At 36.8% G+C, this 26,042-nt stretch overlaps 1 protein-coding gene across 2 annotated transcripts in view; it reads left to right on the top strand.

The window, feature by feature from the left end:
• Positions 1-26,042, top strand: part of CDK14 (cyclin dependent kinase 14) — a 600,063-nt gene that overhangs the window by 377,248 nt on the left and 196,773 nt on the right. For both annotated transcript variants that reach the window (XR_014021222.1, XM_081287662.1), the window contains exon 10: positions 3,218-3,311. Coding sequence is in view for 1 of the 2 variants with exons in the window: in XM_081287662.1 (XP_081143788.1) it covers positions 3,218-3,311 (94 nt within the window). In the remaining variant the exon portion in view is untranslated. The remainder of the gene's footprint in view (positions 1-3,217; positions 3,312-26,042) is intronic.

The raw sequence follows: 26,042 nt of genomic DNA, 5'->3' as shown, positions 1-26,042 counted from the left end.
GGCACACTCTTCCAGTTTGCCATTCCCTCAGACCCTAAGTTTGTAGAGCTTGGGGCTGAGAATCCTCAGCGAATTTTACTTGCCCTCCGGTAGCCACGCCCCCGGTAGCTGGTGCAAGAGACCTCAGCTGTCAGCCCTGGTGGGAGCAGTAGTTCCGCGCCACGGGTCCTGTGCCACCTCTGATTCCCTCAGGCTGGCTGTCGTGCTCACGGGAGAGCTGGGAGCGGCCCTTAAGTTTTCCCCAATGTGTGGAGAGGGAATGCTAGGGGATTACACACCTGTAGCCGCAGGTTTCAATGAAGTTATCTCCTCCGCCGCAGTCTGATGACGTCAGTTCTCTGCCATGGTGGTATCTCTTGCAAATGGCGACAGTTCATTTCCCTTTGCCGGAGGACCAATGCAACGGGTGGGTCCTTACTGTCTCTCCCAAGCCCCGTTTCAAACCTGTGGCCACTACCTATGAAGGCTCGGTAGGCATTTACCTCCGTAGGATCAGAAGGGCTGACCAGTTGTCTCAGCCGGATGGATTAGTGCTGAGTCACAGCTGTTTGTCTGCGGGAAGCAGGTGAACGGGAGCTTGAATTCAGCCGATCCGGGCTCAGAGTGTGTTCTGAGAGGCCCAGACTGTTCGCCCCAGATCCACGTCAGCTTAGCATTGCCTAGTGATCCTGAGCAAACAGATTTAGGTTGTTTACGACTCCCTATGCCTGCACAGCTGAAGTGGTCAGAGACTTGATCTCTCTGCGCCTGCTGCTATGTTCCTTCACTTCTGTATAATTTTTTGTATGTTATGTAAAATTAATTTTTGTTGTTGTTGTTTTTGCTTAATAGAACCCAGGGATGCTTAACCACTGAGCCACATCCCCAGCCCTTTTTATGTTTTTTTTTTTTTTCAGACAGGGTCTCTCAAAGGTGCTTAGGACCTTTCTAAGTTGCTGAGGCTAATTTTGAACTCATGATCCTCCTGCCTCAAGTCTCCTAAGCAGCAGGGATTACAAGTGTGCACCCCCACACACACCATTAGGTGTAATTCTTTCAGCTTTTTTAATATACACTCACACATCTTTGAAAATGATATCATAGGAAGAATCCATTAGAAATGGACGTCCAGGTCCCTTAGCTAGCCAAGCAAATAGGCACCCATAGAGAAACAGTTATCATTCCATTTCTGCTAAATAGGATTGCATCATAATTGATTTCCAATCATTCCAAGTATCCTGCTTTGGAGGGGATATAAACTAATAATAAGTAGCGGTAAAAGGAGTTCTGTTGGCAGTCTAACAGTGTGGTAGTTACCATGAGAGGGTGCCTGTGTACACAGTGGGGTGGCTGTGGCATCTGCTGAGGGGTCTTTACACTCAGAGTTGTAACTTGTGGTAGCAAAGATAAGGGCCAAAAGGAGGACAACAGAAAGCATACTGTGAACATAAAGGTAGTGCATTTTCTTGTAAATGTAAATAAGAAGGCAATAAAAATGTAGGGCACTATTAGAAAAGAATTCTTGGTCAAAAAAAAAAACTTTGGAAACTGCCATGCTGAATTTTAAATATACTTCCTTAGACATCTGCAACTGTAATATTTATAGACATGTCATTGCATTTTATTATGCTAATAAAATAATTCTCTCTATACCTATGCTATCTCTCAAATCTAAAATGAAAACAAATTGTGTTAAAACCATCTCTTCAGAACAATGGTTTGAAATTAATACTCTATTACTTTAATAATTTTTATGACATGAAGTTGGACTTGTTTAATTTTAATCATTTTGGCACTGTGTATATTTAAATAAAAACTAGGTGTATAATAGGAAAGGCATTTCTGTAAAAGTATTACTTCAATTCAAAACATTTTATATACAGCTTGTATACAGTTTATATACAACTGTGATAACAACTGGAGAAGCTGTAGAGAAATAGTTCATTGGTCCTTTACCCCATGGGATTCTGAAATAAGTTAATGATGCAAGGGTTGGCTTGCCCTAGGTTGACTATGAGTGCAACAATTAATAAAAAAATTCATGACTTTTTTAGGAGTAATTGCAAGAAACGTAAACCCATTTAAGATAAAGCCTTTAAAAAATATGGAGAACTGCTACGATGCAGAGAGATGTAGAAAAAACATTGGGTTATCTGAACATCTAGTCCTCCAGAAGGCAGAATTCAGATCAGTTTAGTGGACTTCGCGTGCAGGAATGTATGGGTATTTGTGCTAGTTCTCTGACATTAATGTGATTATTCCATCAACATATGCTAGTTTCTTGCCATCCCGCTACAAATGACTTGTTCTTCAAAATTTCAGCAAAACTGGCTCTCTGCCCAACCTATAGATTGGTTATTCCTTTTGGCTTAAGTGCAGGCTGCTGTGCCCTGGGAGGCTGGTTCCTCTCATATGCTGGACTGCCTTGCTAGAGAGGAACTGTGAGCATGGCAGGTCAAGGAAGGAGAGAAGGCTGAGTGTGGTTGATGGCTAATATATTGAGTAAGGGCTTATCCAATACGCTCACAAGGAGGGCCATTTTGTCTACTGGAAGGTTCATGGAAGACTTCGTGGAGGAGATGGCAAAGCTGAGTCTGATTTACATGTCAAGATTAAATAGATGAAGAAGGAGGGTGTTCCAGGTAGTGAAGCAAATTGAGCTAAGTCCGTTTGGTTTATGCTTGGCACTAGGTCAGTCTGGCTCAGCAATCTTCAGTGAGTTGCCCTAAACCATCCAAGCAGCTCATTTCAGTACCTGGGAGGAATCTCTCAGGTTTGTGGTCAGAGCATTTGTGTTTTTCAAAAGTTCCCCAGGTGATGCTGAGGTGAAAAGGACTCAGAACCACTGGACAGCCATAGCCTGCAGGACATTAGGGGTTTATGAACTACTGCTGGGAAAGGATATTAGAACAAGACTGTGCAAACTTATGTATGTCAGCCCAGGACTTTCTCAACTGAATCCTCTAAGTGAGAAGAAGCCACGGAGGCCGCTATGTTACGGGTTTCCACTGTTTGTGGTGCCAGTGTAGTTGTATCTGCTTAGAATCCTCTTGGGGCTTTAGACAGAGGTGGAGAAGGAGAGTCCTGGTCTGGGTACCTGCACAGCTCTTAATGCCTGTTCACAGTATTATTTACTCGTTGCTTCCCCTGTGGGGAGTAGATACTCTAAACTCAGATTTAGTTTTCTAAGCAGAATGTGTTGAAGCTTTTATGTAACAATTCTTTCTTCTTTCTTCAGGGGAGTCGGCTGCATCTTTGTTGAGATGATCCAAGGAGTTGCTGCTTTTCCAGGAATGAAAGACATTCAGGATCAACTTGAACGTATATTTCTGGTAAATTCTTTACAGAATGCTTCTGAGAAAAACTAGTTTCTAATTAGTCACTTAGTGACAGATTCTAGAGTGATCCATGGAAAATGTTTTTTAACAAATTAATCTGTTGTCACATTTAGTTCTAACATATTTTTGGATCTTTGAAAAAGCAGGAAATTTATTAAAATTGTCTTTTAAAGCTATTGTAAATGAATAATTTGCAAATATAGAAAGTAAGATATAAGAGGCAATACAGAGTAACGGGTTAAAAATGGGCACTCTGAACAATTTCAAGTGATTTATATAGAAGCCCAGCTTAACCCCTGCCACCCTTCATCTCTTGACTGTATGACTTTGGTAACTGTCTTTTATAACACAGAACATGGAAAATGGTGGACGTAGGGAGGGTAGGAACCATGGAGACCCCAAGCATACAGTACCTTGGCCAGGTCCTTGGGACTGGCATCATCAGTGATAAGTCATGGTAGCATGTAGCCTTGAGATGATGTGTTGAGAATGGTGCTTTACTTCTTGGTCTTCCTCTCTAAAACTATATCCCCAGTCTATTTATGAAAAACACATCACATGAAACCAAATTATGGCACATTCTACAAGATACCTAACCAGTACTCCTCAACGCTGTCAAATGTCATCAAAATCGAGGAAGGTCTAAGAAACTGTCACCACCAAGAGGAGGCTAAGGACACTTGACAACTCTATGTAATGTGGTCTCCTGGGCAGAATCCTGAACCAAAAAAAAAAAACATTAGGGAAAAAAAATAATGAAATCTGAATAAAGTATGGTTTTTAATGAATGTCAATATATGCATGTGGTTCCTTAGTTGTGACAAAAGTACAATATAAGATTAGACTTTGACAAGGAGGGAAGCTGATCGAGGAGCCCACATGAACTCTCTGTACTGTCTTTTTCAATTTTTTTATACATCTGACACTATTCTAAAATTAAAAGCATATTCAGGTTTTTAAAAGTCTGTAAAAAATAAGTGTTCTACAGCCAGATTATCTGGATTTAGCAACACCTTCTGTCTGTCACTTTTTAGGTATGTAGGTATGTGACCTTGGATGAGGTACTTACTGGCTCTCTGAGCCTTAGTTTGCTCCTGGGTGAATTGAGGGGTAATAGTAGCACTTAACTCAAAGGTTGCTTTCAGGAATCATTGACTTGCTATAGAGTGTTTTTAGAACAATGCCTGGCATAGTAAATACATCGTAAGTATACGTTACTATTTTTGGTACATTGTTTTTATGCCAGGTAATTTTATTCAGTAGGCTTTTATGTTAGCAAATTGTCCTATAAACCTAATATTTAAGTATGAAATCAGAACTACACAAATCAGGTTTTTGTTAAAAGGATTTAAACTAAATACATTATAATAGCCAACATTACCATACTTTTCACTTCTTTGGTAAAACCCCCCTATGAAATCACTGAGGCAGATTTTAGTATGGCCTATGTGAAGAGACTTATTAGATTACCTTTTATTTAAGTTATTCAAGTACTATATCAAAGTGTAGTTTTCATATCATGTGTAAGAACCACAGTAGGGCAAAGTGGTAGTAATGCTATGAATTGAGACTTTATCACTAATGTGTTCACCTTGATGCCAACAGTAAAATGATAAGAAAAGGAGACTACAAACTAGGAAATTAAAGCACATGATTTCTTCCTGCAGTATCCTGTATCCCAGCAAGTCCCTGCACACTAACAGCAGGTGGCCAGTGGGAGAGTCCCTAACACAGAAGCCCTCATCAAAGTGTAGCTATTGATTTTTCTTATCCCAGAAGCTGTCTTCATCCACTTTCTTTAATTTTATTGTATCTGATATTTTTGAATTCCCACCCACAAATATTGAAAAGATTTCTTATGACTAGAAGAAATGTGTTTTATAATGAAAAATTCCCATAATATTAAAAAGTATAAAAGCTGAAAAATTGCCCTTTGTCCTACTACTCAGAGAAAACCACATTTAGTATTTTGATATATAGTTTCCATACATCAAAAAATTGTATCTTGTATACCACTTTATAACTTGCTGTTTTCATCTAATACTAAATAATGGACACATTTAATTAAAAATAAATTTTGAAATCGATCATCATTTCTGATGTCAGAGGAGTGTTTTTCATTGTATGGAGGAGACAGTGTATGAACAAGAAAAGCCTAATATCAATAACTTGTTACTCTAACAAAGTGCTGCCAGAAATAAACTTTGCATACCTATCCTACTAAGAATAATGATTAGAATCGAAGGTTTCTAATTCAATAAAATTTAATTTTCATAAATTTATTGACTGCTCTTATACACCTACCTCTTTATCTAAACATGTGAAAATCATTTTCCCAAGATCATCTCTTGTTTTTCTTTGTCAGATTGTATTGAGACTGTCAATTTGCTCCTAAGCAAATTGAGCTTTCCCTACTAAGAAAAAATCATTAATATTTTATTTTCCTTAGTACAAAGGTACAGTTTTTAAGCATATTTTCTTTTTTCCTTTCATGCTTTTAATTTTCATTCACTTATTTTAAATAAAAATTTTACCCGTATTTTCTTGAAAATATAATAAACTTTTCCTCATATTTTGTCATTTAAAAAAATCAGTAGAGAGGGAATTTTAATAAGATGTATTTTGAAGCATCCAGATTTTATGCTACAACCTGTCTTCAAATGTTTAGTTTTTAAATTTATTTAAAGTTTAAGTATAATAATAACAATTCCACTGAATTGTATTCTGAGAATAATTTTCTTATCTTTACATTTCACTTAGCTTTTTACTCTCTTGTGGCTATCAAATTATCAAATTGTTGATGATTTGTTTTATGCTAAAATAATTAATTTCCCCATATCCAAAATCAGAAAACTTCAAAAGGAATCATATAGTTGATATAGTTTACTTTGTCAAAGTTTTGATTTGAAATACTTATATAATCTAAGTGATTTCCAAAGGGTGGCACCTTGTTGAATTGCTTCTTCTATGGAGATTTCACTATTATTTCTTAATTTTATGGCAATAGTTTTCTAATTTTATGGGTATTCAGAGACCTTTGGGCTATGACTATGCTTTTAATAAGCCATAGAAATAAATTATTATGAACCTCCCTTGGGATTATTGATACACTAAACTACTGTTTCCTCTTAGAATAGAGACCTTAAATGCACACAAGAATCATGATTGATGGCAATACTGCTGTCATTTACTGTAGCTATTTAACATGTGAAATGCTTTTTAAAAGAAAATGCCCTTTGATAATTGGAAACTAGATCAGTTATATAAAATTGCTGCTTTAGAACTAAATGATGTTACATTTCACCCCGAAGAATTAGACGAAACAATCAAAATAAGAGAAATCTTAACTTCTTTGGCACTAATTGTAATCATCTTAAATATTTTATTTTCTCTGTGGATTTGTTTACATTTGCAAATGTTAGCTGTATATTACACAAGTAAAGTTTCTCAAGACTTGAATGATCATTGGAAGAGAAAATTTTTACAAACTTAATCAGGTTGAATCACTGGGAAAAAATGCCTTTCCTCAGTGACCTTTTATATCTGGTCTGAAGAGGAATGACTATTAAATCATTATAGAGATTATATTTTCTTTAACAGGCTTCTGATATAACCTGCCAGAGACTCCCTTCTAAAGTGGCAGTGGTATATCTGAATTCTAGTATAGTATTGCCAAGGAGATAATTGACTCTGAAAAGTCATGAAACGGGATTATTTGGATTGTTTGTGTTTTAATACAGGGATTAAGTTTATTCATATGCCTGTGAACTGAATATACATAGGTGGTTAATAAGTTTGAAGCACAAAATTAATAGCTCATTACCCAACATAACTAGTGTAATTAGCTCCCACACATTGAGTCTTTATAAAAAATGTGGAAGGCAACAAAGATCAGTTAATAAAAGCCTTGGTGCTCCTTTCTCCCTCCTTTGGAAGAAGGGAACATTTCACATTTTTAACAAATCCAGTGAATTCATTTTCCAAACATAATAATTGTGTGCATATATACAAGTTGAGTTGTTTTGCTACAATTCGAGATTTCATCATTAAATTATTTTCTTTGAAATTGTGATGCTCATATGCAAGAAAGAAAGGAAGGTGATAGAATTTTGACAAATTACATTCAAGACATTTTGAGTTGCCAAGTGAATAGGCATCCATTTCTCGAAGCAGCAACTCTCCTTTTTGGTGGAAAGAATGATTTATTTTCATTTCTTCAGCATAACCCATTTTAAAATGTGGCATGATGTATTGTGTGCACCTCCATTAGTTGCAAAAAATAAGCAGCAAATACATTCCTTCAGATGAGTATGTATTCAGAGTGACAAAACCACACCTAATAAAAAGACTTTGTATTCTAATCACATTGTTCCAAATTAAAAGTTCTACTTGGTGGAATCATGGGAATATGTATGTGTCTCTCTCACTTCAAAACAGCTGAACAAATGGCAGAGAGTGCTTGCACAGCTGTCTGAAAATTTTGGCAGTTGCTTCTGGGCTTGTGTGGCTCATGGCCCAAAGTATAGCAGTCATGACAGAGGGGTGGCATAATTCTGTTTTTCAGAACTGTTCTTTTTTCCTCTTTGAATGTTGATAACCCTCACAGTCTCACCTTTCCCTGCTGACCAGATCTCCTGGATCAAATTGAATTTCCCAGTTCTTAGCCTATTTTGGCATTATTTGATTGGTACACTTGTCAAAATATCCCTCTTATCAATATAGATAAATAGATATCATATATATGTATACATACATATATATATAATTTATTTATCTATCTATATTTGTATACACACACATATACATATACACAATTCTGGGTGTGTTTGCACATGTGTATATGTGTGTCTGTGAAAAGAATCACTAGCAACTTGGAAAGCCACTACTACTGGCTTCTTGAGTCTGATCCTTCCTTATGCCTCTGTGTTTTGCACTGAACTAACTGGAGAGAAATTCTCTGCCGACCCATTTTCTGTCCTTGCTCCCTAATATGGGTCTGTTTCCAGGGTCTTAGAACTGGAACCATGATCCTAATGTTTCATAGCAGGCTAGAGGAGTCTTGTAGAACATAAGTGAAAGCTGTCATTTCCTCCTTCAGGGGTTACTATCATCCAAGCAGAAGGAGCAGCCACATTGTTAGGGTGTGATATTAGTATTACAGATTTGTACCATTACTACAATTGTTGGATTTGCTTTAGGTCAGTTTACTGTGCTACTTCAGCACTCTTTTTTCAGCACTAGGGGCTATGGTCTGTAAAGGAATTATATGCCACAGTGCCGATAATGAAAAAAATTACCATGACAGTCATGGTAGGGGGAACAAGGCATTCCTTAGCAATGAAGTCGTGATTAATTGCTAAGCAATGATGAGCAGATGAAGACCAAGTAATAACAGTGGGTCCTATGTTAGTTTTAAAATACTGATTATAGAGATAATATTGGATTCTAATACTAGGTTCTTTGTTACTCTGAACAAATCACCTTTTCTAATAAAATGGTAGTTTCTATTTCTGCAAAGGGAAGATTTGAACTAAATGATTTCAATATTGTCTTGCAGTTCTAACCTTTTAAAAATGCATGATATTACAGGATTGTGTCTAAGACCTATGAGAGTTTAAAGAAGAAATTGCTTATAAAATTTTTGGTAAGCACTGAAGAAAGTATAAGATTAGAAGATTTTATAATAAAGTGAGAAAGGAGCCTTTTTTTAATCTTCCATCAATTATCATTTTTATTCATAAATTGATTCTCAAGAAGTACCTGCAGTAGGAGTCAGATAGTGGCAATTCTGTCCATTTTTTAAAATTAATTTTTATTATTTATATATGACAGTAGAATGCATTACAATTCTTATTACACATATAGAGCACAGTTTTTCATATCTCTGGTTGTATACAAAGTATATTCACACCAATTTGTGTCTTCATACATGTACTTTGGATAATAATATCCATCACATTCCACCATCATTTATAACCCCATGCCCTCTCCTTTGCCTTCCCACCCCTCTGCCCTTTCTAGAGTTTGTCTATTCTTCCCATGCTCCCCCTCTCTACCTACTGTGAATCAGCCTCTTTATATCAGAGAAAACATTTGGCATTTGTTTTTTGGGGATTGGCTAACTTCACTTAGCATTATTTTCTCTCTAACTCTATCCATTTACTTGCAAATACCATGATTTTATTCTCCTTTATTGCTGAGTAATATGTATATATGTAATATTGTGTGTGTGTGTGTGTGTGTGTGTGTGTGTGTATCACATTTTTTAATTCATTCATCTATTGAAGGCCATCTAGGTTGGTTCCACAGTTTAGCTATTGGCTATTGTGAATAATGCTGCTATAAACACTGATGTGGCTGCATCACTGTAGTATGTATTTGTTGATTGATTGTATATCTTCTTCTGAGAAATGTCTGTTCAGGTTCTTGGCCCATTTATTAATTGGGTTATTTGGGTTTTTTGGTGTGTAGCTTTTTGAGTTTTTTATGTACACTAGAGATTAGTGCTCTATCTGATATGTGGGGTAAAGATTTACTCCCAAGATGTAGGCTCTGTATTCACCTCACAGATTGTTTCTTTTGCTTAGAAGAAACTTTTTAGTTTGAGTCCATCCCATTTATTGATTCTTGATTTTAATTCTTGTGCCACAGGAATCTTATTAAGAAGGTTGGGACCTTATCCCACATAATAGAGATTAGGGCCAACTTTTTCTTCTATTAGACTCAGGGTCTCTGGTTTTATTCCTAAGTCCTTGATCCATTTTGAGTTGAATTTTGTGCATGGTGAGAGAGAGAGATTTAATTTCAGTTTGTTGCATATGGATTTCCTGTTTTCCCAGCACCATTTGTTGATGAGGCTGTCTTTCCTCCAATGCCTGTTTTTGGCACCTTGGTATAATTTAAGATAATTGTAATTTTGTGGGTTGGTCTCTGTCCTCTATTCTTTACCATTGGTCTACCAGTCTGTTTTCTTGCCAATACCATGATGTTTTTGTTATTATTGTTCTGTAGTATAGTTTAAGATCTGGTATAGTGATGCCACCTGCTTCACTCTTCCTGATAAGGATTGCTTTAGCTTTTCTGGGTCTCTTATTTTTCCAGATGAATTTCATGACTGCTTTTTCTATTTCTATGAGGAATGTCATTGGGATTTTGATCAGAATCGCATTAAATCTGTGTAGTGCTTTTGGTAGTGTGGTCATTTTGACAATATTAATTATTCCTATCCAAGAGCAAGATAGATCTTTTTATCTTCTAAAGTCTTCTTCGATTTCTTTCTTTAGGGTTCTGTAATTTTCATTATATAGATCTTTTACCTCTTTCGTTAAGTTGATTCCCAAGTATTTTTTAAGGCTATTGTAATGGGGTAATTTTCCTCATTTCCCTTTCTGAGGATTTATGCATGCTGATTTTATACCCTGCTACTTTGCTGAGTTCATTTACTAGTTCTAGAAGTTATCTGGTGGAACATTTAGGGTCCTCTAGGTATAGACTCATATCATCAGCAAGTAGTGCCAATTTGAGTTCTTCTTCTCCTATGCGTATCCCTTTAATTTCTTTTGTCTAATTGCTCTGGCCAAGAACTATGTTAAATAGAAATGATGAAAGAGGGCATCCCTGTCTTGTTCCAGTTTTTAGAAGGAATGCCTTCAAGTTTTCAGAATATTACGTTTAGAGAAGTAAAGATAGTGTGAGAATAAGTAAAAATCACCTCTCAGAGATACCCAGTGTTTAAATATTTTTGTATGTTGTCTTTTTCTAGTTTTTCACAGTGGGGTACATAATAAATTTGTGATTATGTATTCATCTTCTCTTTACTTTATATTATTTAATTTTATTTTTATTTCTTGATGCTAGAGAATCAAAAATAAAGGGGGTGACAGTACTAGGCGGTACTAGGGATCCTGATGATAATTGTAATTTTGTGGGTTAGTCTCTGTGTCATCTATTCTGTACCATTGGTCTACCAGTTTGTTTTGGTGCCAATACCATGATGTTTTTGTTACTATTGCTCTGTAGTATAGTTTAAGGCTAAACTCTGTATGACAGTTTAAGAAAGGCTCCAGCCCTTTCTCTTTATTTTAAGTAATTAGTGTGTACTTGGAAATATTATCTTAATGATACTATAATATTTTATAAATGTGCTAATATATTCTCCAACTAATAGATAATTTGCTTTGGGTTTTTATGCTAAGTAATGCATATAGTGAACTTACTCAAATATTCATTTATTCAGCAAAGTTAATAGACAACTATTCTTTGCCAATCACTTTGTCTATAGGTGGTAGCACAAAGCACATATTAAAACTGTGTTTAACTGAGCTGCGTTTGAAAAGCTTCCAGAAAATCAGATCGAAAGAATGTTGTTCCCAAACATTTATGTTTTGGTTAATGTAAGGAAAGAAAGGAGTCAAGTTTGGGAAACTAGGCGATTAATGAGGTCATTTCAAATAATGGGCACATTAAAAAGGAGAACCAGTGAAAGTAGATGAGGAGGAGAACTCAAGGTAATGGCCTTCATGTCATTATAGGTGATCCCAAAGAAGATGTTCAGTATACAGCTCATATACAACAGCATTAGGAGAAAGATGGAAATCAAAAGAGACAATTGCTGAGTGTCTCTTTTGATAAAAGAGATGATCTCAGACTTCACTCATTCTTGGATCATGAGAAGGTGGTTGGATAATGCAGCGGAACATGGCCTAAACTTTAGGGGATACTCACAAGTTGTGGGAGTAGAGTAGGGTTGGGGAGCCAGACCAGGAGAGTCAGTGCAGTAAATCAGGTCAAGGAATGAGTGACAGTAAGAAGTGAATGATAATAAGAAAGAAAAAAAATCCCTCACTCGAGGGAGGATATACATCAACTCGAGGCTGTTCATCTAGTGTGGGGGAGGAACAAAACCAGAGCCCTTCCTTAAGCTCTGTCAGCATGGTCTGCACCAGGCCCATACTGTGTCTGGCATGCTGTATGTGTTCAGTAAATGCTGATATCCCAGGAAAAGAGAAGAGTGTTCTGCCAAAGAAATGTGAGAGTCGACACAGAAAACACATCTGGGTTTCATTAGAAAAGTGTGAACCTCTCATGTTTTTTCAAAGGAGACCTGTGATTCTCCTCAGGGTCTCCATGATGCTGGAGCCTCAGAGGAAGGCACAGTTTCAGGCCATCCAACTTTTGGCTCTACCTTTATTAATATTTTATATACAAAAGGAATCCTGCTGCCAAAAGAAAGAATGAATGCCCCTGGGCTAATGATATCTTAAGGTCCTCCCTTTCAGGAGTTCTATGAGAAAGGAAAATAAAAAAGGTCCATGTGGAAAAAAAATGTTGAAAAAAAAATCCAGTGAAATTGAAGATGTTAGAGAAATAAATATTGGGGAGCTGACATATGGAGACATTAGATAGAGGTTCTAATAAGGAAAGTTTTGTGCTTCCTAAACTAATAGAAGTGTAGGGAGAAAACGTCAGCAGGATCATTTGTATTGAGAAAAGACGAGAACAGTGGGCTTCCACTATAGAATGACTACTTTTTGAAAAGAAACTTCTGTTAGAAGACAAGCTGTCTATTATGTAGAGATTTGAGTTAGCTTACATAGCTAATTTTTTGGCCCCAAGTTTTTTTTTTAATTACAGTGTTACAAACTTTGTGTAGAATGTAAAATGGGAATACTTCATTTAAACAATTTTCTCATGAAAGTATTAATTTCTTTGACATATATTTATTATGGGTCTACTCTGTGCTAAATGCTCTTTCTGTGTTCTGTGGATACAGCAGTGCACAAAACAAAGCCCCTGTTGCTATAAAACTTAAATTCTCTTAAATGATACTGCAAGAGATGCTAAATTATGTAACATGTTCTGGGAAGGTAACTTTGAAGGTGATAACTTGTTCATGGAAGGTCATGGGACACAGACACAAAGATACCAGGGATCAGAGTATTTCAGGCAGGGAAAATAGTTAATGATAATAGTATTAAAATGAGAGTTCTCCATCCTAAGTTTGCTATATTGAGGATCATTCTTCATGATGACCAAGGTGAATTTTGATGCTGCTGTTACTCTGGCTTCTTTATACAAAGCATTTCATACCTGGGAAGTGTTTGCTGTGTGAAGCATTCAGTTGCTGTCTATGGTACTGATCACATTAGGTGGAGTGAACCAACAAAGAGAGCTTACAGCACATCTGAAGCAGCTTCAAGTCAGAATCATGCAGAGGCTAGAGATTCGGGCTTTCTGAGTTAGTTCAGCATGAGAGTTCATAGAAGAAGATGGGAAATGTTTCTATTTGGGAGAATGGATGATGGTTCAGAGAAAAGAACAAGAGAAAGAACATTCAGACTACAAAGAAAGCCCAAGAGCAATGTTTTTTGTTTGTTTGTTTGTTTTTTTAAGTTAGAATTTCAAGAAGGAAAGGAATTCCTGTTATGTGAGTAATGCCAAATGATGAGCAAAATTGTTTAAAAGAGGTGGAAGTATAACCAGGACCATTGTCTGTTTTTAACTGTTTTGGAACGCCCACAGTGGCAAAATTTTGTAAGCAATGAGCTATAACATCTTTAGTTTTTTCTCCGGCATGAAGGGAGCCCATCAAAAAACCGGAAGAAGTATCAACTGTAACATGCAAATATTTTAATTTTCCAAATTGTGGCAAGTGTGTGACGTCCATCTGCCAAATATGATTAGGTATCAGTCCTCTAGGATTGACTCCAAGATTAACTTGTGGTAAAAATGTCACACAATTTTGACATTGTTTTATTATATGTCTGGCTTGTTCTTTAGTTATTTTAAAATGCTTTTGTAAAGTATTAGCATTGACATGGAACCTTTTATGAAAATTTATAGCTTCTTCTATTGTGGAGAAAATATGTATGTCATGTGTAGATTTATCTGCTAGTTCATTGCCCATACTAAGGGCTCCAGGCAATCTTGTATGTGCCCTGATATGTCCTATAAAGAATGGATCTTTTCTGTCCCAGATTAGACTTTGTATAGCGGAAAACAAAGAGAAAACAGTAGAAGAAGGTGAAATCCTACCAGCATCTTCAAGGGATACTATAGCATTAACTACATACTGACTATCAGAAAATAAATTAAATACAGAATCTTTAAACATCATAAAAGCTTGTAATACTGCATTAACCTCTACCTTTTGAGCTGATTGTTTGGGTACTAAAAATGTAAAAGTTTGATCAGGAGTAACTACTGCTGCTGTACCATTGTTTGATGCATCAGTGAATATATTTGGAGCATTTATGATAGGGGTTTTTCTTGTCATTTTTGGAAAAACTACAGGATGCTTAGACCAAAAAGACAACAAAGGATTAGATGGTAAGTGATTATCAAATGAAACACTAGATTTACACATGATTATTGCCCAAGTATTTAACTCATTAGCTAACTCATCAATTTGATTCATAGTATATGGAGTAATAATTTTATTGGGAGAAATCCCAAACACTCCCTTTGCTGCTTTTATTCCTTTGAGTATTAATTGTCCTACAGCCTCAGGATATCTAGTAAGAATAGCGTTAGGAGAATAAGATAAATGTATCCACAATAATGGACCTTCTTGCCAAAATACTCCTGTAGGAATATTTTTTGTTGGTAGTACAATAAATAATAAAGGCAAACTTATATCAATTCTATCCAAATGCATATTTTCCATATATGTTTCAATGATTTTTAATGCTTTTCTTGCTTCAGGCGTTAACATGCGGGGTGAATTTGGATCTGATGGACCTTTTAGAATATCAAATAAAGGTCCCAACTCTCCTGTTGGTATGCCTAGATAAGGCCTTATCCAATTTATGACTCCCAATAACTTTTGAAAGTCATTAAGTGATTTGAGTTGATCTACTCGTATTTGAATTTTTGGTGGACAGACCATTGTTGAGGATAATAGAACTCCTAAATAATTAATTGGAAGATTTAATTGTACTTTATCTATTGCTATCTCTAGATTATAATTTTTTAATAAGTTTGTAAGTGTGGCATAACATTCTAGCAATGTGTTTTTATCTTTATGTGCTAATAACACATCATCCATATAGTGAAATATCTGTAGTTCAGGATTTTGATTTCTAAGTGGCTGGATTGCTTTATTAACATAAATTTGACACATAGTTGGGCTGTTAGCCATCCCTTGAGGGAGTACTTTCCATTCATATCTCTGATCAGGACCTTCATGATTCAGTGCAGAGATAGTAAATGCAAAATGTGGACTATCCTCGGGATGAATTGGAATTGAAAAGAAACAATCCTTAATATCTATGGCTAAAACATACCAGGTTTTTGGTAAAGCAGACAATTGGGGAATCCCTGATTGAGCAGGTCCCATAATAACCATCTCATTATTAATGGCTCTTAAATCTTATAATAATCTCCATTTACCAGATTTCTTTTTAATGACAAAAATGGGAGTATTATGGGGAGATACGGAAGGTTGTATATGTCCTTCCACTAACTGTTGTTTGACCAGGTCATGGGATACTTGTATCTTTTCTTTAGTCAGGGGCCACTGAGGAACCCACACTGGTCTTTCTGATTTCCAAGTAATTTTGATTGTCTCAGTGGCCCTTTCTGAAAACCCAATCCATGTCTATTTATTTCTTGATTTATTTGAATAGGTGCTGTCATACCTTGTTCTTGTTCTCTTAATCTTTTTTCTTTCCTAAAGCCTTGTCTAGCCCTAGTTGTGGGCGTGTTAGGATTGATGTTATTTGTTAATGTCAATCCTAATTGATCTAGGACATCTCGTCCCCATAAGTTTACGGGAAGATGGTCCAATACATAGGGCTGTATAGTTCCTTCACATCCTTCAGGATCCCTCCAATCTAATACCATAGCACTTCTATGGGGATTTGTTGCCACTCCTAGGCCTCGAAGCGTTTGAGTGGCTTGTTGTAATGGCCAATGTTTTGGCCATTCTTGACGAGATATGATGCTGAGGTCAGCACCTGTGTCCAGCAGCCCATTAAAGTCATGTCCTTGAATATTTAATTTTAGCATTGGGCGAGAATCTAAATTTAAAGACAGCATAGCCCAATCTACACCTGTGGAGCCTAATCCCTTGGAACCTCTTTCTACATTACAACTGGAAAATTTATCATGCAGGGTGAGTATTATTAATAACTGTGCTATTCTATCTCCTGATGAAATTACTGATATACCTCTTGGAGAACTAGCTATAATTTTTATTTCACCCTCATAATCGGGATCAATTACCCCAGGACTTATCATAAGTCCTTTTAGTGTAGAAGAACTGCGTCCCAATAATAAGCCTACTGTTCCCTGGGGAAGAGGTCCTTTTACTCCTGTGGAAATGATTTGAACTCCCATCTCTGGAGTTAGTACTGCTCTGGCAGAGGCGCAGATGTCCAACCCAGTGCTCCCTCTAGTTTGTCTGATGAGGGATTTAATGGATAATGCGTCCTGGGCACTACCTTGATGGTGCTGCTGGTTCCTCCATTGCCCCGTATATTTGTGGTTTTGGGTCCCGGGGCATTGGGCCCCCTAGTCCGTTTTTTGGCAATGGAGCCTGATACCTTTCTCCACGATATCGTGGGTAAACACTTGGTCCTTGTCCATTTTTTGATAACGGAATACCCTCTATGGTGGTTTGAGAACGGCATTCATTAGCCCAATGTCTCCCTCTATGGCATCGTGGGCAAATAACCGGTATTCTATTCCTTTGATACCTAGCTTTGTTAAACCCTCCTCCTATGGGGCAACTCCTTTTAAAATGTCCTGTTTGATTACAATTATAGCATGTTTTTGGCCTGGCATCTAAAGCCTGTTGTACTGCTGCTAAGACTTGCCCTTGTTCATTAATGTCTCTACATAATTTAATATATGTATTTAAATATTCATGTCTCCATGGTCTAATGACCTCTCTGCAGCAATGATTTGCTTGGTCATAAGCCAGTTGTTTTATAAATGGCATTGCCTGTTCTGTATTTCCAAATATTCTAGAGGCTGTCTGAATAAGCCTATCTACAAATTCAGCGTAAGGTTCATTAGTTCCTTGTATTACCTTAGATAATTGACCTTGTAAATCTCCATGCCCCTGTAAGGTTTTCCATGCCCTAACTGCATCTACAGCAATTTGTGCGTATACGCCAGGGTCATATTCAATTTGCTGTCTTTGACCCTCATAAGGTCCCTTTCCTAATAACATATCTAGATTTCTTTGAGGGTAACCGGCTTCTGCATTTCGCCTAGCTGCCTCCATGCAAAATTCCTCATTGGCAACCTTCCATAACAAATATTGTCCTCCATTTAGCACAGATCGACACATGTTAGCCCAATCTGCTGGTGTCATGTCCAAGTTGGTAACAGATTCGACCATGCTTACCGTGAGGGAGCTTGCGGCCCATAGGTTGTTACAGCCTCCTTTAATTGCTTTACTGTTTTGAAATCTAAAGCATGGTGAATTCGTTGCCCTCCTGCCTGCTCAAGTACAGGGCATGCTAATCTTTGGGGTCCTGCCTCAGAATTCCATCCATCAACTACGGGAGTTGAGGGCCGCTCAGCTGTAGATGGAGCTGTTGGTTGAATTACGCCCTCTGGTGATAGAACGGAGTTAGTAGCAGCCTCCTGTTGTAATTGTCCACCTGATGGCTGTTTTTCCTCTAAGCTTTCTTTCTTTAAATTTTCCTCTGTCTGACTAGCTTGAGAGACCTTCTCTTTTGCTTGACCTAGCGTTTTTTCTACCATAGTCTGGACCTCTAACAATTTACTTAACAGTCTTTCGGTTTGTTTTTTACTAGATTCTAATCTACTATAAAGGTAACGCAACCCAATAAGATAGGATAAAACAAAGCCGAAGCAGAATGAAACAAAAACGGAGCAGAGAATGGTTGTATCAATTTTCTCTTTCTCAGGGCCGAATAACTTCAAACCTTGAGCCAACCATTTTTCCCAGTTCGCCTGAGAAAATTCTAGGGCTAGGGAGCTTGAAATAAAAACAAAATAAATCAAAACAAGAACACATTGTTTTTTGAAATGGTCACCCATTCTGTCGCCTTCCCTCGGGGCGAGCAATTTTACTCACCTCTAAGTTTCAGGCGTTCCCCGTACGGGCCACCAATTGCCTCAGTCTAGCTGGGCACAGAATCACGAGCCACTCAAGCAAGAACAAAACTTTATTTTTGAAAAAGCCGCCAATACTCCGTACGCGCCGGCAAGCCAAAACCGGTCCACCCATGCGCCACCTCTACCGGATCTGGGCAGCCCCGACCTCCCCCGGAATTCCCTCCTACTATCCTTCCCCAACCAATGGGAACTCTCCAGGAGTCCCGTAACATGAGTCCCGTAGCAGGCCAAGGTGAACAGCAGGAGTTCAATTTCCATATGAATGTAAATCTTAACATAATCATATCATCTCAATGGCTAGCTGGTGTCACCTTACAACCGAAAGTGCCATGCATCATATTATTTGCTTGTGGCTCCTAGCAGAAGACATGTTTGATGGATCAAGTTATTGGAGCAAGCTCAAGAGGATAGATGGTGGAGATGGTGCCTTGAAATGTGGATGAGAAGGTTTTCCAAAAGATGAGACAGGAGGGAAAGGAAGAAGAGGAAATTTGAGTAAATAGTATAGAGAAGAAGAAAGGGCTTTGTGGGTAACATGATCTGCCTGATTCTTAAATGAAAGTGGGGCCAGCAGAGTGATGTGCATGTAGGGAGCATATGTTTGAGAGAATGTGTTATATTCAAAATGCTGGTACAAAAACAAATGATTTGTAGCCATAATGTGATGACAAGAGGAGTAGTTGCTGACTACCTTCTCTAATGTTTTAAAATCTATTGTTGATTTGAATATTACAATAGGAATAGAATGCCATAAATCCAATTGCTCTAATTTGTAATTTGTACTTATTAATATAGGATTACTTTTAGCTACATCATCCTCCCTACAAATATTTTCCAGTTATAGTTAGTAGCTTTTTACCAGAAACTTTTCTATCTTACATTTAAGTTTTGAAATTTTTTTAATCGAATATATCTGTTTTATATTACCGTTTTGTCTGTACATTAATTTATTGTTAGTATATGATGACTTCCTAGCTATTCCAGTTATCTCTTATCATGCAACCACCTAAAAATTGTATCAGTAACAAACTTTAAAAAAAATATTTTCATGATTTTAAGGTCAGTAACTCATAAAAGGTTGGCTGAGTGATTTTGGACTTGGATGGCAGACAAATGGAGGCTAGAGCCAGATCAATCAGGAGTTAGAAGAGCTGGGGACTGGCCAGACATCTCTGTCTTTATCATCATAGAGTCTTAGGTCCTCCGTGGGTTCTTTCCATGTGGGCTAATTTGGGCTTGTTTACGTCATGACAGTTGGGCTGTGAGAGTGGATGTCCCAAGAGGACCAGGAGGAACTGTGTGCCTTCCCTTAACTCAGTCTCGGAAGTCATACAGTAACTCTCTGTTGGTCAAGCCCTTCACAGACTCATCCAAAGTCAAGGGCAGGGGACATAGAACCCAGTCTAGAAGGGAGATGTGTCAAGAATGATGGCTGGGGGCTGGGGATGTGGCTCAAGTGGTAGCGCGCTCGCCTGGCATGCGTGCGGCCCGGGTTCGATCCTCAGCACCACGTACAAACAAAGATGTTGTGTCCGCCGAAAACTAAAAAATAAATATTGAAAATTCTCTCTCTCTCCTCTCTCACTCTCTCTTTTAAGAAAAAAAAAAAAAAGAATGATGGCTGCATTTTAACTGCCACACTAGCCATGTAAATTTTCACTAATGTATATATTACCATGTCAGGCTGATAAACAGCTTGTGGGATGGAGTGAAGGGGGGAGCCAGCAAATAATTTTATCAAGTTCCTAAATTATTTCATATTTTTCCCATATTCATTAAACCCATTACAATGCCGCTTCCCATGGTTAATATGAAAGGATTAATTGTCGATATTACTTGGAGGGCTATGAGTTTCCCTCATTCACTCACCCTCCCTTTTTCACTAACAAATTCACAGGTGTGTCAGACAGAGAGAGGTGGCAAAACACTGCCTTGGTGTGACATACCTGAGGCAGGTGACAGGATGATAACACTTTTTGTCAAGTCCCAGAAGATTATCCATAAGCAGATGTTAATAACTCATATTCTGTCTTAAAATCTTTTCTTTGATTTGTAAAGTTCATCCACACATAAGAATATCGCTTATCTTATGTAGGGAGCATCGGAGGTAGCTGCCAATGAACACCCCTCCTGCTGTTGGTGCCCTGTGTAAACAACCTTTCCTTCAGTATGGCCTGGACCTGGTGACTTGCTTCTAATAGAATAGGGCAGAAATGAGGCAGTATCACTTCTGACACTAGGTTACAGAAAGTTTGTTACTTGCTTCTGGTATCTTGATAATAGACGACTGTTATTTTGCACACAAGCAAAGGAAGATGTGTAGTCATCATACACCAGGCCCATAACTTCTTATCTCTCCTGATTACTCAATTAACATTATGTTTCCAATTTTCATGCTGCAGCCTGCCTTTTCTTATTCTGAAGACTCTGCTCTCAAGTGTAAGTCTGTCTAGGCTATTAATCTTTTTGTGGGACATGAATTCATTTAAAACCTGACCTTGCATCATCTCCTGCCCAAACCCCTGCAAGAAAAGATGCCTAATCAAAGCACTGTCTCCTCAATTGATCTCTCTTGTCTCGTTATTATGTAATTTGATAAAAATCTAGAGATATTTGATTATAATTTCTATAACATAATCTACCCAAGTCACTGGAGCATATCCCTTAGAGAACAATTTTATTATAAGTCAGGCTAACAGATTACTTAACCTTAAAGGTGAATTTGTCCTCTATCTCACTTTTTGCTTTGATGGTGACAGGCATACATTTTCCAGATAGTCTCTATGCTATGATTTTGTATCCTTCCTAAAATCTTTTTGTGGATTTAGTTGCACTGAGAGTGTCAAAACTGTGTATTTTAAATGTACCATTGAATGAATTTTTCTTAGTATAGTGCATAATCTAAATCTAGGGTTCTGTTATTTTTTAATAGCATTAGATAGAAAAAATTATCAGTGAATGTGAGTCTCTGCTTGGGAGTAGATTCTTCTCCAGGAAAAAAAGCAAGTGTCAGTCTGAACCTGCTTTGCCTATCATGTTGACCAATCCCTGTAAAGATGCAAGATTTAGTTTGAGGATACATCCTGCATTATCAAACCCTAATGCTTGCCTGGTATTCCTCTTTCCTTATCTCTAATGTCTGTAACTCATCACTCTAAATATTAGACCTGTCCCCTCTCACAGTGGATATTTCTCTGACTTCCCAATAGAAACTCTCTCTGTTCCTGGACCTCTGGTCTGTTGTCCCAAACCCCTCTGCTGTCTCCCTTCAGTTTTGACCTTGCACTGCATTTGTTTTTGTTCTTATTCTCTGACAGAGTTTAGGATTTGAGAGTAGGGGTTGGAAAGGAGAGGAGTGTTTTGTGTGGAAAAAAAATTTTGTTGTGCACTCTGACAGTGTTCAGATGTTGACCTTGTGATGATGGAATTATTGCAAAGGCCAAGGATATTTCTTGAACTTCTCTGCTCCTTTTAAAAATCTTTTTAAAGAATTCTGTGGACATCACTTTAAGAATCATTTTTTAAAAATTTTAAAAAATGATTTTCCTTCTTTTATTTGTTTTAAAATAATAAGGGCAGGGACTATGGTTCAATGATAGAGCCCTTGCCTGACATGTGTGAGGCACTGGGTTCCATCCTCAGCACCATATAAAAATAAAATAAAGGTACTGTGTCCACCTATAACTAAAAAAAACACATATTAAAAAAATAGATAAAAGTTTGGTTTTTCCCTTATTTTCTCCCTTTTCAGTTGTAATAATATAGAAATCAGTAGTAGCAGATAACATTTAACATTCTCATGCAAAGTTCATCTTATTGAAGTTCAATAGAACAAATTACTATCCATTTGCTCTAAGAAATGTTTAGTACTAAAAATGTTTCATGTTTACCAGGTGGAAAGTAAATAGCTGTAAGATGTTAATGAAACCTTTTTTGGAAGTAATGTTAGGCTCATTTTATGCATCCCATCTCTTTTGTGACAAAATGTCTATGTCTCATACAGAATAGTGATGTGTGCATATTACAGTTGGTTATTGACTCTTGGTATGTGATTTAGTTCATTCAGCAGTTATGTCCTCAATATGCCCAGCTAAGTAGACTTTTTGTTTTGTTTTGTTTTTGTTATTTTTAATTAATTTATTTATTTTAATTAGGTACATATGACAGCAGAATGCATTTTGATTCACTGTACACATTTGCATCACAACTTTTCATTTCTCTGGTTGTACACGGTGTAGTGTCGCACCATATGTGCAGTCATATATGTACCCAGGGTAATGATGGCCATCTCATTCCACCATCTTTCCTGTCCCCATGCACCCTCCCTATCTCTCCCTCCTCTTTGCCCAAAGTTCCTCCCTTTTTCCCATTAGTGCCTCCCCTACAGATCAGCATCTACTTATCTGAGAGAACATTCAACCTTTGGTGTTTGGGGATTGGCTTACTTCACTTAGCATTATATTTTCCAACTTCATCCATTTACCTGCAAATGCCATAATTTTATATCTTTTAATGCTGAATGATATTCCATTTTGTGTGTGTGTGTGTGTGTGTGTATATATATATATATATATATATATATATATATATATATATCCCGGTTTCATTATCCATTCATCTATTGAAGGGCATCTAGGTTGCTTCCACAGTTTAGCTATTGTGAATGGAGCTGCTATGAACATTGATGTGGCTGTGTTACTATAGTATGCTAATTTTAAGTTTTTTGGATGTAGACCAAGGAGTGGGATAGCGGGGTCAAATGGTGGTTACATTCCAAGTTTTCTAAGAAATCTTCATACTGTTTTCAAGATTGGTTGCCCCAATTTGCAGTCTGACAAGCAATGTATGATCTTTTCCCCCACATACCCGATAATATTTATTGTTGTCTGTATTCTTGATAATTGCAATTTTGACTGGTGTGATATGAAATCTTAGAGCAGTTTTGATTTGCACTTCTCTAATTACTAGAGATGTTGAATATTTTTCCATATATTTGTAGATCGATTGTATATCTTCTTCTGAGAAGAGTCTGTATGGCTCCTAAGCCCATTTATTGATTGGGTTGTTTGTTTTTTTGGTGTTAAGTTCTTTGAGTTCTTTATGTATCCTGAAGATTAGTGCTCTATCTGATGTGTGTGTGGCAAAAATTTGTGCCCAAAATGTAGGCTGTCTGTTCTCTTCATTGATTGTTTTTTTGCCCAGAAGAAGCTTGTTAGTTTGAGTCCAATCCATCTATTAATTCTTGATTTTATTTCTTGCATTTTAGGAGTTTTGTCAAGGAAGTTGGGGCCTAATCTGACGTGATGAAGATTTGGGCCTCTAAGTAGACTTTGATGAATGTCTGTTTCAAAAAGTTTGACAGACTTTCCTTTGGATTTTCTTGGTAACACCACTGGGACTGCTACTCTGAGGGAATAAGGAAGCTAAAATCATATAGGCACTCAAATTGATCTCAGGTCCTTTTTAATTTTCATCCTAATATTGAAAATTCTTTTCAGATAAAAATAATTGAGAAGTGCATAGAATAGTCCAATTCATAATTTTGATTTTTGTGATACATCACAGGTCAAATTCAATATGAAATTATAAAGGCATGAACTTTAAGGAAATTATAACCCTCTCTCTAGCAAAATAAATAAATAAATAGATGTGATCATTTTTTGTTTCTTTCCAAATATTTAGTTCAATTTTTTTTGCAAGCAATTAAAACAATGATGCTATATGGAAAAATCTGTATCTTCCACTCAATTTTGCTGTGAACCTAAAACTGCTCTAAAAAATTAAAATTCGTTTAAAAAATTGATGTAGATGGAGGAGAATACTATCTGCAAAATTCATTCTCTTCTTCTGAACTAATGGTAAGATTCTCCTTACCACAATTTTTATCTTCTTCTGCCAGTGAGAGACAGTGTTGAAGGGAAGAGGCACTTGGGCAATAAAAATATTTTTGCCTTGCAATTTAATGAAAGCTGTGATAGGTGGGGTAGGGAAATGCAATGGTAAGGAAATACCAGACTATGCAGCAATGGGACAACAGTGTAGTCACACCACCAAGTTGAGACATGGAAAACCTACAGTCAGTACCCTAAGGATAGGGGACAGGGTGTGAGAATGTCGCTAATGAACTTTCTTCTTCTAGTGTGCTTTAGTTGGTATGAGTTGGGTAAAGTGGAAGCAATTGCTTATTTGAGCAGATCTGTATCAACTTTCTTTCAAAAGAGCAAAAAGATACACCATCATATTATTTCTTGCACAAAGCTCAGTGACTTTAATAGGTAAAAAGGTTTTAGCTTTGCATTTTTAGAGAGTGGTCTGTGTTTAAATGAATATTTTATGACTTTTACAAATATTGAGTTATTATTGACAATTAAACTATTCTGTCTCAGTCACCATCCTAGCACTTCTTTGATGTTTCTTAAAAAAAAAAAAAGTGAGCAATGCAATTGAAATAGTTTCCCCCCGTACTAATCCATGTTTCTTTAACCTGTAGTTTCTAAAATAATGATTTTGTTTATTTTTGTTTTGTTTTGTGAAAATTATGATTTTGTTAAGATTGATCCTTTGTAGCATTTGTTTTGCTTTGTTTTGATGTACAACAGATTTTGTGTCTCCTCTTACCTTTTGACTTGCCCTGTCCTGCACCCATGCACCCATTGGCCTGCAGTCCAAGTATGAGTTTGACCAATACCAGCAATCTAACCTATAATTTGCATTTAGTGTTCAAAACCTCACATCAGAATTAAAAGATCTACAAGTCAGTTTTCAATAAACTACTTGCATTTCACTGTTCAGAATTCTACCATCTTTTCTCACGTGATAATGCCCCAGAAGCAGCTGTTCACCTTCTCACTGCCCTGCACACCTACTCCAGTCATTTCCACCATGTCAGCTAATGAGCCAAGCCTTATGTTTATAGTGTTAGGATGGGATTCAAGGATGTACTGGACAGACATGGCTGTTCCTGCAAGATGCCAAGATCATTTTGATGTCATTCTTCACTAAGGCATTGCTATAATGACAGAGTTCTCTTTTTTTTTTCTTGCACATAACCTGGGTTATGTTTTGGTACTTTTTATGCTTCAAGGCTGTCTGTGATAATATGTATTTTACATTTTAGAAAGTAGAAAATGAAAGACAAAAATAAAAATTTAAGAGACTCTCAATCTCTTAGTAAAAGGAAACATCCCAGTGAGTCTTCACACTTAATGACATCTTCAGAAGAGTAACGGGAGTTACTTAAAATGCTTCTGTATCCTCCTGTAACCTTATAAGGAGATTAGCAAATTAAGAGGATTATAGTTGGAAAAATTAACACATTTCTAAATCTCTATACTCTAAATTTGTACAGTCTTCATTGCATAAAGTTTATGAGAGCAAGCTAGCCATATGTCAGATTTGTTTTCAGAACTGTGTAATTAAATTAAAAAAAAAGTAAAAATCGGCAGGACAAGTATTGGTTTTTTGTTTGTTATTGCTTTCATTCTTTTTAGTCTGAGGATCTCAAAGCTCTTCTAGATAATGTTTCCCTTTATGCTTTTCAACAGCTTTGGTTAGAAATGTTTCTTTTTCCCTTGTTCTAGTTCATCTATTTATGATAAAATTTTATCACAGTAAAATAAATTTTTAAGTATT

This window comes from Spermophilus citellus (assembly GCF_964194105.1).
Source record: "Spermophilus citellus genome assembly, chromosome: 3".
NCBI classification, from domain to species: Eukaryota; Metazoa; Chordata; class Mammalia; order Rodentia; family Sciuridae; genus Spermophilus; species Spermophilus citellus.
The sequence above is the reverse complement of the archived record's forward strand: the minus strand, read 5'-3'. Positions and strand labels throughout refer to the sequence as shown.